The 14,015-nt window shown below is 39.7% G+C and overlaps 1 protein-coding gene across 2 annotated transcripts in view; it reads left to right on the top strand.

Moving 5' to 3' along the window:
- The window catches only part of SGTB (small glutamine rich tetratricopeptide repeat co-chaperone beta), a 48,262-nt gene that overhangs the window by 28,361 nt on the left and 5,886 nt on the right, over nucleotides 1-14,015 (top strand). The window contains exons 6-8 of one of the 2 annotated variants that reach the window (XM_040451992.1): nucleotides 6,958-7,062; nucleotides 11,235-11,361; nucleotides 11,478-11,540. In XM_040451992.1, coding sequence (XP_040307926.1) covers nucleotides 6,958-7,062; nucleotides 11,235-11,361; nucleotides 11,478-11,540 — 295 coding nt within the window. Of the gene's footprint in view, nucleotides 1-6,957; nucleotides 7,063-11,234; nucleotides 11,374-11,477; nucleotides 11,541-14,015 lie in introns of both variants that reach the window. The other variant, XM_040451990.1, reaches the window with a different exon arrangement.

Consider the following 14,015-nt stretch of genomic DNA (forward strand, 5'->3'; position numbering starts at 1 on the left):
TCATGCTTCTGGGATGGAGGGATGGTTGAATGACTGAGGCAATAAATGGAATTAAAGATGTACAGGAGAGAGACCAGGCGTGATGGAGAAAATTTGTCCAGAAGACCTCTCAGGTGATGGGGAATTTGAGTTGGAGCTAGATTTGATGGACGTAAAGAAATTAGAGGACAGGGAAAGGGTCTTAGGTTGGAGAGCATAATTTAAAAGGCACAATTAGGAATCATCAGGGCATGGTACCAAGGAATGCTAGAGACAGCATGAGCTCCGAGAAAGCTTGAAACGGAGACCACGTTGTTTGGCACTCTGTTTTCTTCCACCTCCATAAGCAGCATGTAGTCATTAGGCTCCCTGGGAGTTGGACTTGGTTTGTTGAACTTGGAATTGAATCTCAGGTCAGCCACTTAGTAGCTCTGTGATCTTGGGCAGCCACTTAAGCTTTTTGAGCTTCAGTTTCCTCACTTGTAAAATAGAGGTGATACTAACCACATCATAGGGTAGCTGAAGAGTAATAATGTATGTAAAGGAACTAGCATAGCTCTAGGCTTTCAGTATTTGTTTCTTTCAAAAACAGTGTCATTCCTAGCTGTAGAAAGAGGTTTTTGCTATAACTTATTTATGCATGACGTATGGTATGGGAGATGTAAGGCATCTGTGATTTATTTTTCTGCCTTATTTTCTCTAAAAATAGAACACAGATTGTATTCATGGTCTTTCTCTAACAAGGTAAAGAAAGCGAGGGAGTCTCCAAACATGGTGACTCTGACTGTATTCTTCTGTTGGAATTTCATTAGTTATGCCCTGATAACCAGACAGCTGGGGCAGTGAGAGCCGGCCACACTGATATTCAGTTCAGACATTGGCATGTTTGGCTTTATCTCACAGAAGATTGGAGTGGAATGCAGCCTGACTTCTCTTCCCTTTCCTGGCCTCAGAGGTTCAGGTGCCTGCATCCTCTTTTGAAAGATGCTAGCTTGCAGTTTGTGTTCTAAAGCAAAAGCTGTCAAGATTGAAAGAGGTGTCAGGTCACCCTCTTAATGTTCTGCCCACTCTTCTTTCTCGGTGTGATTCTCCTTGCTTTATTCCTTGTCTTGTTATCAGCATCTGAAGCCAGGGATCAGGGTGTCTTCTCCTCAGTTTCCCTTTTCCATATACCTCCTAGTAGCCCATTTGTTCCCTCCTCCATTTCCATCACTATTCCCTTAGGTTCTTAAATCTGTTAAATTAGTGCTGTAGTACCTTCATTTGGCTTCACGTTTCTACTTGCCCTCCGCAATCCATTCTTCTGCCACAAGAGTCTTTCTAAAATGTGAAATTAATCATGTAATTCTTGCTTTTGCTGACTTCTTATGAGTAACATGTTGCAACATCCCTCCGTGGTTTTATGTGCTCTGCCTAGAAAGTTTCCTAGGAAAGACTTTAAAACATTTTTTTACATTTATTTTTTATTCATTTTTTAAAAAGTAGCCTCTCAACAGTCAGATGTTCTACCGATGAAACCACCTGAGCACCCCTGGAAAGACTTTTTAAATTTCTTCTCTTCCCAGCCTCCTGTCCATGCCCTTCTGCCCTTCCCCAACCATGTCCTATGGAGTGGTGCTAATCAGTAATGTAGCTCCTAGCCACATGTGGCTGCTCAGATGTAGGTTCAACTTAACAAAATAAAAAATTCAGTTCCTCACTTGCACTACCATATTTCAAGTGCTCTTTAGTTACATGTGGGAAGGGACTACTGTATAGGATAGCACCAATGAAGAACTTCTTTATCACAGAAAGTTCTGTTAGACACCTCTGCAGAAGGTTAACCAGACTTTTCTCATGTTGCCTCTTCCTCCGATACTTTGTTGATACCTCCTTTGATTCCATTGCTGAAATTATCATACTATTTACTTATTTATTTACATGTCTTATTCCCTATTAAGGCAGTGAAAGATTGGAGGGCAGAATTATATCCTCTTCATCACTGTGTATTTGGTTTGGAGTTCAGGGTTTAGCATATTATAGTTTTCAATGAAAGTTTGAGTTGAATTGATAAAGTGAATTTTAGAAGGGAGAATTGCTTTTACTTGAAGACTGCTGATCATGAAGCAGTCATATGTCAGCATGTTTTAATATATGTAATCATAAATTATATATTATCTATAATTTCATAAGTTTATTATGGAATGTATGTGTATTTAGGAAAATAAATTTAAAGCTATTTAAAACCTATTTCAACTTATTGAAAGAGTAATACATGAACATCCATATATACTTACCTTAGAATCAGAAATAGCTAACATTTGCCATTTTTTTTGTCTCTCTGTCTTTTTTTTTTTATTTTTTTTTCAATGTTTTTATTTATTTATGGGACAGACAGAGACAGAGCATGAACGGGGGAGGGGCAGAGAGAGAGGGAGACACAGAATCGGAAACAGGCTCCAGGCTCCGAGCCATCAGCCCAGAGCCTGACGCAGGGCTCGAACTCACGGACCTTGAGATCGTGACCTGGCTGAAGTCGGACGCTTAACCGACTGCGCCACCCAGGCGCCCCTCTCTTTCTGTCTTTTTATGAGTGTGTGTGTGTGTGTGTGTGTGTGTGTGTGTGTATACCTGTGTATAAAATTTTCTTGGTGGTCCCCAATACTTCAATTATATCTCTTAAGAATAAGGATATACTCTTCATAACTATCATTCCCATCACATGCAAGAAAATGGCATTAATATTGAAATTTCTCCATTTGTCCCCAAAATACCTTCTGTACCTATGTCTTTTCATCCAGAATCCAATCACTGTGTATTGCATTTTGCTATGTTACTTTCATCTGCTTTAATCTAGAAAATATTACTGTATGTATGTATGTATGTATTTATTTATTTATTTATTTATTTATTTTTAATGACAGACATATTTAAAGAGTTCAGGCGAGTGATTTTATAGAATGTGCCATATTCTTGATTTGTGTGACTGCTTCCTCATGATTAATTTGAGGTTAAAGTTTGGTGTGAAGCCTACAAAAATAATAACATAAATAAAAGTGTACCATTTATTGCACTATGGTAGGAGGCACATAATTTCAAGCTATCCATTAATGGTGATTGTAAATTTGATATCTTAGGGTGGTAACCACCATATCTCTCTTATTATTCCTTTTCTAATTAAAAATTATCTGTAGGGTCAGATCATGTGAATATCCATTCCCCAATAATCTTTTACTCAATGTTTTACCATCCATTCATGATATTTCCTTGACTTAGTAAAATGCTGATTGCTACAGAATGATGATTTTCTGATTTTATCATTTCATTTACATATATTTCCTCACGTATTTCTGTGGAGAAGAGCTTCTTTCCATTCCCTCATTTTTTCTTTCCTCCTCCTTCTCCTTCCCCCAACTTTTTTGAGTATCATTATGGACTCATGAATTTTTAAAACCCTATTTAATATGTTATAATAAATGACCATAATCATTATATTTGGCACTTCTATTATTCCATATTTAGCTGGTGGGAGCCCCTTTAAACTTGCTATGTGTCCTTCTATAGAACTTTGTTTTTGGATACTTTCTTACTTTCTGAGACATCAAGGTATTCCACATTGCCTTGTGTTTTCTCTGCCCTGGACCTGAGCCCAGCTATTTCTACAGGTAGCTCCTGTTCTTATTAGTGGAGAATAGAATTCAGAAACCAGGATCTGGTTGCAAGATATGATCATTGCTACTGAAGAAGTGTTAGTGCTTCTTCAGTAAACAGATCTAGGAATTAGAATTTTTAAAAAGGCATTGGTTTATACAGATATCTTCACAGAAATCTCTCTTACCCTTCCCCTTTTATATGGATTTCTGTTCTTCCAGAATGAAAAACGCTGCTTTCTAATACCACCAGTATATTTACTCATTAGCTCTACCCTTCAATATTCTTCAGTTGATAGTCTGATATCAATATTCTACCACTAGTAAGCCTACTAAGTAAACTTCAGTTTCTTTGCAAAATTTTTTCTCCTTAGAATCCACCTCATTAAAAATATATACTCAGAATACTGTACTTGAAATTCACTTGAACTCTTGTTGATACACAGCATTATTTGTTTCTGTTTTACTCCATTTGAAGGTTTTCTTTTTCACCCTTTTTGAAGTCTCATTCCCATTTTTATTCTAACTACCCCATGCCACCCATCCTCTGTGAGAGTGAAACTTTTCTTACAAGTTTGATTTCTGAGCCATATCAATGTTTTCCATAAAATTAAACTAACAGGATTCATCAGTAATAATGACTCTCTTTATCCTTAATAATACTTTTTGTTTCATTTCTGATATTAGGGTTTCTACATCACCTTTTTTTTGCTTGGTTTTCAGTTGGCCCAGTTGCCTTTTTCTGTCCCTTTAATATGTATGTGATTATGTTTTAGTTGATATGTATACAGTTTGAGAAACTGATTTTTATCTAGTTTACTTTGTAATTGCTTTTAAGTTTGATTGAGTTTTTTTTTTTTTTTAATTTTTTTAATGTTTTATTTATTTTTGAGACAGGGAGAGACAGAGCATGAACAGGGGAGGGTCAGAGAGAGGGAGACACAGAATCTGAAACAGGCTCCAGGCTCTGAGCTGTCAGCACAGAGCCCGACGCGGGGCTTGAACTCATGGACCGCGAGATCATAACCTGAGCCGAAGTCCGCTGCTTAACCGATTGAGCCACCCAGGCGCCCCAAGTTTGAGTTGTTCTTATGCTATGATATGTTCTGGCTTCTCTCTCCCCTTCTTTTTTTTCTTTTTTGCCTTTTATTGTAATGATTTATTTTTACTTCATTTTTTCTAATTGTTTGAAAGTGATATATTCTATATCTCTTATTTTAATGGTCATTTAAAAAAATATTTATTTTTGAGAGAATGCAAGCGGGGGAGGGGCAGGGAGAAGGAACCAGAGGATTCAAAGCAGACTTCATGCTGACAGGAGCGAGCCTGATGTGGGGCTTGAACTCAACAAACCATGAGATTGTGACCTGAGCTTAAGTTGGATGCTCAACTGACTGAGCCACCCAGGTGCCCCTTAATGGTCATTTTTAGTGGCCATCTTTGTCATGCTTGTTAGTGTGTGTTGAATGTTGAGTCGCTAAACCCATACCTCTTTTTCATATGAACTACCAAATCAGGTTTGTTGAATTCTATACTTTCACACTTAAATTTTTTTTTCACTAAAAAAAAGGAGGCTATATATATATATTTTTTAAGTTTATAACCTAATTTGAAAAGAAAGGGTCTCAGTCATGCTATATGAAGAAAAATTGACAGAAAATTGGACTCACCACCACATTTCCTTTATAGCCTGCCAGCCAGCAGTCACTCACACCACAGGAACCTAAGCACTGTTGAGGCCAGGAATCTTATTTTTAAATTTTTTTTCCCACGTTTTTATTTATTTTTGGGACAGAGAGAGACAGAGCATGAACGGGGGAGGGGCAGAGAGAGAGGGAGACACAGAATCGGAAACAGGCTCCAGGCTCCGAGCCATCAGCCCAGAGCCTGACGCGGGGCTCGAACTCACGGACCGCGAGATCGTGACCTGGCTGAAGTCGGACGCTTAACCGACTGCGCCACCCAGGCGCCCCAGGAATCTTATTTTTAGTTATTTATTTGTTTGTTTACTTAAAATTTTTTTTAATGTTCATTTGTTTTTGAGAGAGAGACAGAGTGTGAGCTGGGGAGGGACAGAGAGAGAGGGAGACACAGAATCTGAAGCAGGTTCCAGGCTCTGAGCTGTCAGCACAGAGCCTGATATCGGCCTTGAACCCAGGAACTGTGAGATCATGACCTGAGCCAAAGTTGGACACTCAACCGACGGAGCCACCCAGGCACCCCTATTTTTATTTATTTTTTTATTTGAGAGAGAGAGAGAGAGAAAGAGAGAATGAAAGAATCCCAAGCAGGCCCCACTCTCAGCACAGAGCCTGATTGATGTGGGGCTCGATCTCATGAACTGTGAGATCACGATCTAAGCTGAAACCAAGAGTCGGTTCTTAACCAACTGAGCCACCCAGGCGCCCCCAGAATTGTTATTTTGATTAGTGCTCTATCCATTAGGCCTCGAAAAGTGTCTGTGCATTAGCTAGACCTTGATAGATATATGAGTTGAATGAATAAATAAGAACTATTTATTCTGGAATAAATAGAAGAATGAATGGGGCAGTAGTGGGATGGAGGGCAGGAGATGTTATGGAATGTCTTAGTTTGAAGGACTCGCATGTAGAACAGTCATTCTGCTTATTTAGTCGTTATTGCTCCGAGATTCTGTGCTCAGTGGATGGAATGCATTGCCATCCTTTGTTTGCAGCCAGATTCTGGCACACGGGTAAGTTAGCTTTTCATCTTAGACTTGCCAGATGATGATCTTAACCCTACTAGTAAAGTGATCATTTAACAGCATACCCCTGGGTAGCCATTTGCCACTGTCTCTCACTCTGCATTCTCCTCTAGTAATTCCTGGTGTTTTCAGTTTTCTGTTTGGGCAAATTCGAAAGGCAATAAGTAGGTAGATCAGTTGTGTGACTCACTTATTTGTCTTTTCTGTAGGAAAGCACACAGTGAAAGGTGGCCTGCATATTTTCTCGGAATTATTTTTTAATTTTTTTAATGTTTATTTTTGAGAGAGAGACAGAGACAGAGACAGAGAGAGATGGAGACACAGAATCCTTAGCCGGCTTCAGGCTCTGAGCTGTTAGCACAGAGCCCAATATGGGGCTTGAACTCACAAACCACAAGATCATGACCTGAGCTGAAGTCAGACGCTTAACCAACTAAGCCACCCAGGAGCCCCTGAATTTTGTTTTTGAGTTATCTTTTTGATTGTAGAATTATCTTTGTTTGATTTAGATATTTACTGGAAGTTATATGCAAAGTGGGACAAGGAAAATATAGTTTTATTAGTACTAATCTCAATTAGTGCCTTGAGGCTGCTTGTAATAAATATCTCTTCTCTTTCTCTTAGGGCTGCTGCTCAGAGTAAATTAGGTCACTACACAGATGCAATAAAGGATTGTGAGAAGGCAATAGCAATCGATTCAAAGTACAGCAAGGCCTATGGGAGAATGGGGTAAGTTCTGGCAAGATGTTCAAAGTAGTACCAAAGAGTATCAAATATGCTGTTCTTAATGGCTTGGTTTTCAATTTCCTGCTTAAATATTGCATTCTCTATTAGGAGGATAAATATAACATTGAGAGAGGAAATGACTGCAATTTCTATGACTTGGGATAGAGATGATCAGTTGTATGATGAATGGTTGGTTGTTGGAGAAAATAATACAACCTTACTCAGTAGACTCACTTCCTGTTCAAGGCCACAAATCTCAAATGAGCGCTCAATATCTTGGCAGACAATGCTACTATACTTGCTTCTAAATTCACCTTACTACGCTGAGTGGCTGCTTCTCACTTTTTCTCTCTTCAAATTTCTACCATACCCTCTATGGCAGCTCTCAGCTGATGGTATTGCCTTGCACTTAACTAAGAAAATAGATCCATGTAGAAGAAAAATAACTCTTCCTACTTCTGAATCAACCAATCTACTTGCATTTATATCCTCACAGACTGCCTTTTATTCCTTTTCAAATGGGAGGGTTCTTATCTAAGACTTCATTCATGCCTTAGGTCTCATCCTTTTGTACCTTCTTCAGGACTTTACTCTTGGAGTCCTCTCCTTTATCTTCTGCAACACAAGGTTGTCTCTAACAGCGGCAGTGACTGCGCCTGGAAAGGTCCTAGAAAATCACCCACTGGAACCAAGATTTTACTCCGCGAGGCCATTTCCCAGCTCCTCTTTTTCTGCATTGTTCCCATGGCTGGCTGGGTTTGCTCTCTCATCTCCCTCATGTCTCATTTGCTCTCCACTCACTCCAATAAGGCCTTTGTCTCTATCACTGTGCTGACAGCCCTGTTCAAGGTCACCAGTTGTCTATATTTTGCCAAGGCCAGTGTTCGTGTCTGTATCCTTACCCTGCTCCATGTTTTAGTATTTGGCACAAGTAACTTTTTTTGTAAGATTATTGATTTAAGTAATCTCTCCAACCAGTATGGGGGCTTTGAACTCACGAGCCCAAGATCAAGAGTCGCATGCTTTTCTGACTGAACCAGCCAGGTGCCCCAGCATGATTAACTCATTTTTGAAATACTTCATTCTCTCTGCTTCTGTGTCATCGTACTTCCTAGTTTTCCTTCTCCTTCACTGGATGCTCTTTCCTCGTCTCTCTTACTGTTTCTTCCTTCTCTACTGCCTCTAGATAATGGCGTACTTCAGGGCTTTCTCTCCTGCTGCTGTCGTTTGTCTGTTCTCTCTTCTGATTGTGTCCTGTCCCATGCTTTTATTTTTTATTTTTTATTTTTAAAATTTTTTTTTTTCAACGTTTATTTATTTTTGGGACAGAGAGAGACAGAGCATGAACGGGGGAGGGGCAGAGAGAGAGGGAGACACAGAATCGGAAACAGGCTCCAGGCTCCGAGCCATCAGCCCAGAGCCCGACGCGGGGCTCGAACCCACGGACCGCGAGATCGTGACCTGGCTGAAGTCGGACGCTTAACCGACTGCGCCACCCAGGCGCCCCCTGTCCCATGCTTTTAAATTCCATTTTAAGTCTGTACTCATTATTCATGGAGTCTGTATTCATGAATTTGCCTACATGCTGCAATTTGTTTGCAACCCCCAAATCAATACTCACTGTGCTTTGGTGGTCATTCACAGAAGGGTGAAAAATTTGAGTCACTTGTCTATCATGCCAGTTCTCCGCAGAGGTCTGATAAAGCTCTGCCTTTTTGTTTTAGCTCTTAGGCTGTAAACAAGTGTCCTTTTCACAGTTTTTTTAGTGCTGTATTTTTTTTTTTTTTTTGCTTTTTTTATGCCTTTTGTGGTTGATTTCCTGTTTACACTGGCCCCCAAATGTAGGCTGAAGTGTTGTCTAGTGTTCCTGAGCACAAGAAGGCTAGAATGCACCTTATGAAGAAAATACATGTGTTAGATAATTCTTGATCAGAAATGAGTTAGTGCTGTTGGCTGTTAGTTCATTGCTAATGAATCAGTAATATATATTAAATAAGGTTTCTTTAAACAGAAACACATATAAAATAAGATTATATTTTGACCTATTGATGAAAATGTTGTAACCAAAAGCTCACAGGATCCCAACCCTGTATTTCCTCTGGGAGGAGTTGTTCATTATTTACTAAGTTAGTGTTTGTGGTGACTTTATAGAATTTAACTACTGTTATTAATGAGACTCAGCTTTGTTTGATGGAGCTCTTAAGTTAAATGCCTGAATTCCATACTCATATATTCAATTACTTTTCATCTCCACCTAGATATTAATAGGCATTTAAAGCTTAACATGTCCCCAAAAGAACTTTTGTTCCCTTCTTAAATCTTCCCCATCTCAGTAAATGGTGTCATCATTCACCTATACCCAGTGCTCAGGTCAAAAGCCTAGGAGTCTCCTTCATTCTTATTACACCTGACACAACTAATTCTATTAGCAAGTCCTGTCAATTCTGGTTTCCATATTCAGTACTATGTATCTTGAATGCTGTCTTGTTTATAGCCCTAGTCAAATTATCATCTCGTAAATAGGCTATTGCAGTAGCTTCATAACTGGTCCCCTTGCTACCCTTCCACCCCCACCCATGTCAGTCTTCTGCAGAGAAGCCAGAGTGAACATTTTAAAACATAGATCAGATCTGTCATTCCGTTGCAACCAGAATAAAATCCGGACTCCAAACCACAGTCATATATGATCTGGCACCTAATTATTCCCTGATGTCATCTCTTTCCACACTTTATTTTCTGTGCTTCCTCCTCATCAGCTTTTGTCCCGTTCCTTAAGCCTTCTCAGGGCCATTGTGTTTGCTGTGTCTTCTCTTTAGATGCCCCTCCTCTGATTTTCATGTGGCTGCCTTCTTCTCATCACTCAGGTCTTTTTAGTGTGCCTGTCTTTGAGGAGCTCCCCTATTCATTCTCCTTAATATTACTATTTTTTTGTTTGTTTATTGCTTATTTTCCCAGGGAGGATGAAATTTTCTTAAACTCAAGGACTTTTCCTTTCTCATTGTGAACTATAAAGTAGTCTCTGGTATGCAGTAGGATTTCAATAAATACTTATTGACTGTTGATTAGTTGAGGACTCTGATGACGTATCTTTCATGGTTGACAAGTAGATAACAAATTAGGTTCTGAGAACTTTTCTTTGGTTAGGCCCTGTATTCTGTCTAGATCAGAAGTCTGGGAGGAAAGTTGTCCAAGAAAGAATTGGGGTAATTTATTAAAAATGAACATAGAACAAATAAAAAACCTCAGTACTTTCTCTCCATATACACCATTATTATGTAGTTCTGAAGTAATTGTCTGATAAATAAATTCTACTAACTAGGTAGCGAAAATATAAAAATTTAGTAACTGACTCTTTGATCTGTGCCTGGGATATGTGTTGAGTTGTAAAGGGTGCTAATTTTATTTACTTGACAATAAACATGTCTTGTTCAGGAGAAGCTTGCTGATACCTCATAACCCAATTTTATTTTTTATTTTTATTTCTATTTATTTTTTTAATTAAAAAAAGTTTATTTTAATGTTTATTTATTTTTGAGTGAGCATGAGTAGGGAAGGGGCAGAGAGAGAGGAAGACACAGAATCTGAAGCAGGATCCAGGCTCTGAGCTGTCCGCACAGAGCCCGCTGTGGGCTCGAACTCAGGAACTGCGAGATCACAACCTGAGCCGAAGTTGAACGTTTAACCGACTGAGCCACCCAGGAGCCCCTATTTTTACTTTTTTAATGGCAAATTGATATTTATTGTGGCTCAGGGTCCCTGCTAGGAAGAAGGAAGAAAGTGGGACATTAGGAAGCACAAATCTAGTTCAGAGTTCTTGAAATGGTTTTAGCTTCATGGAGTTAAAATGGCCACAGGACTGTTAGCTCTCTTCTTTGTGGAGCTTTATCATTCATAAGGCAAATTACTTCACATATTAGGCTTAAAATTGGAAGGGTAGGTAAGAGTCATTTCTAAGCATTAAATTCATGATTCATAGGACAGCCACGTTTGTCAGCAAGCAGAATAGATAAAGTCCAGACTTATGAATCTTGGAATTAGAAGGAATTTTAGTGATACTTCTGTGAATCATAGTACAGTGAATAAATTAAATGTGTAGTCTGGATTCACATTGAATACTGAGACAGATGTTACTTTGTGATGTTCTTTAATCATACCTTATGTTGTATTCTTTTCAGACTGGCCCTCACTGCCATAAATAAATTCGAAGAAGCAGTTACAAGTTATCAAAAGGCATTAGATCTTGACCCTGAAAATGATTCTTACAAGTCAAATCTGAAAATAGCAGAACAGAAGTTAAGAGAGGTATCTAGTCCTGTAAGTTATTAATGCCAAATGAGGGAAATATTTTCTCTCATTCACAATTTATTAGAATCAAATTTTAGTGGTTAGAATAATTCTCAGATATAATTGTTTTACAGACAGGAACTGGATTGAGCTTTGACATGGCTAGCTTAATAAATAATCCAGCCTTCATTAGTATGGTGAGTATATTTCCTTTTCTGCTGTGCTGGCTGTTTTCCATAGAGTTATATGGTTCCCAAACTTGAAGAAACAAATAGGGGAGCTTTTGTAGAGGTGGTGGGGGTAACAGCAGTAGAATGGTCATATAATGCTCTGGCTCAGGTATGGATCTCTTTATGAGAAAGCCATGGATGGACTTTAGGGAGCCCATGGATTCCCTGAAATTGTATATAAAAATTTGTATACATGTACGTATATGCATTTTTCTAGAGAGAACTGTTTTTTTTTCATCTGATTGGTGAAGGGGTCTGCAAATCTACAAAAGATTAAAAACAACTCTTTTACATGAAAGTGGCCTTAGGAAGATCCCTAATAATGGAGGTCTGATCTAAGGAGTTTGGCTGTGGTGGTTCCCTAAGCTCTCCTCTCAACATGGCCTGCTTCCTTCCTTTCATAAGAGTTTATTTGAACTTTTAGTATAATTCTCCTTTGTATGTACTTCATCCTACAAAACAACAAAATCACTCATGGATCTTTTTGAAAACATATATGTTCGGGTCCAAAATGTGGAAACTCTGATTTCATGGGTCAGGGATATTACCTGGGTAATCTGTAATATTTCTGGCTGAGAATCATTCATTCCACCACATGCCATGCCCTTGGAAGGGCGCGGTACTACTTGTATTCGCCTTTGGTTCTTTCAAAAAATGTTGTCATGCATCCACAAAAATCTTCATTTGAATTGAAAGGCATGGAGGGCTCATTCCCAGTGAGTTAAAGAAATCTTTTGAACATTTAGTAGGTTTGTAGCAATTGGCAGTTGAAATCTTTGTAGACAGTAGTTAATTACGACTTGCAAATAATTCAGGAACTCTCTTCAAGTCTCAGGATTGAGCCCATCAAATTTAAGTTGGTCTTCCGGTTTACATGTCAACAATTATATGTCTCTTTGTAGGTTTTGTGACATTTTTAAGCATTGTTACTCATTTGCGGGTGTCGGGCTATGCTCTTGTAGCAGGATGTGAAAATGGACTTCTTATACTTTCAGATTTGGTTTAGCCCTCGAGACGCTGTGCACCAAAGTGAAGTGTTGCAAAAGGTGCGGGTAAAAAACATACTGTGTGACTTGTATAAAGAGTCAGGTTGATAGAGAGTCAGGCTTTTTGGAGAAAGCTATTGAAGTTACAAAGCCCTTTTTCATGTATGAGGGAAGTAAAGGGCTGCCTTCCTCTCTAGCCCACAGAGAAAAGGCTTTTCTGGCCTTCTTAGAGAGCTTTCTAAATGGCCCTCAGTTTGGAAGACAGTAGAGTGGGGTCTGACATGCCAGCTAAAGAAGGCTGTATGGTTTAGGAAGTAACTGTACTGAAGCCAGTGGAGGGGAGATGTGTTTCCTGTGGACCAAGGTGAGCACATGTGCTCATAAGATAGTCCTGTGTGAATCTGCCCAGAAAGGTTTCCAATACAGAGCCTCAGGACTAGAGGGCTGTGAAGAACCTGGGACTACAGTGTTCTTCATACTGTCCTTCCAGAAAATTAATTACCTTTTTCAGAGAATGGATGAGAAATGCCCAGATTGGTGGGGGTGGGGGAAGTTTCTGCAGGACCTCAAAAGTGCCGCTATAGAGAACCAGAGTAGTTTTATTTTTAAAATTTTTTTTTTCAACGTTTATTTATTTATGGGACAGAGAGAGACAGAGCATGAAGGGGGGAGGGGCAGAGAGAGAGGGAGTCACAGAATCGGAAGCAGGCTCCAGGCTCTGAGCCATCAGCCCAGAGCCTGACGCGGGGCTCGAACTCACGGACCGCGAGATCGTGACCTGGCTGAAGTCGGACGCTTAACCGACTGCGCCACCCAGGCGCCCCAACCAGAGTAGTTTTAAACAACTTGCACACCCACTGAGCACAGGTGCAGAACCACTGAACTAGTACCAGTCATCAAAGAATCTGCCTGCACCTGTGACTCTCTTCCTTCCCACAGAGCCAGGACTCTTGCCTAACAAGCTGGGAGAAGAGGCATAGAGGCACTGTGGTGAAAAAAGAGCAGGCAACTGGCCCACCTCTAGTAGGCCCACGTTTGGGAGGTGAAACGTTTTGCCTGTAAATGAATTTTATGTATTTGGTTATTACCGTGAGCAAGAAGTGAATTCCGGAGGTTGTTTTCTACCTTAGAGTGACTAGAGGACTGCATACTTCAAAGTGGCCAGAAAAGCTCTAGCATCTCCTCTGTATCTCTTCTACATCCCAGAAACTAGAAGAGGGTGAACTGCTTTTGCAGAATCAGATAAAAAGGTCTGTGAAAGGAGCACCTGGGTGTCTCGTTCAGTTAAGCATTCGACTCTTGATTTCAGCTCAGGTCATGATCTCACGGTTTTTGAGTTAGAACCCCACATCAGGCTTTGTGCTAACAGCACAAAGCCTGCTTGGGATTCTCTCTCTCTGTCTCTCTGTGCCCTTCTCCCACTCATGCTCTTTCTTGCTCTCTATCAAAATAAACT

This window comes from Herpailurus yagouaroundi, unplaced genomic scaffold (assembly GCF_014898765.1).
Source record: "Herpailurus yagouaroundi ecotype Mexico unplaced genomic scaffold, PumYag 29, whole genome shotgun sequence".
In the NCBI taxonomy this organism is placed as follows: domain Eukaryota; kingdom Metazoa; phylum Chordata; class Mammalia; order Carnivora; family Felidae; genus Herpailurus; species Herpailurus yagouaroundi.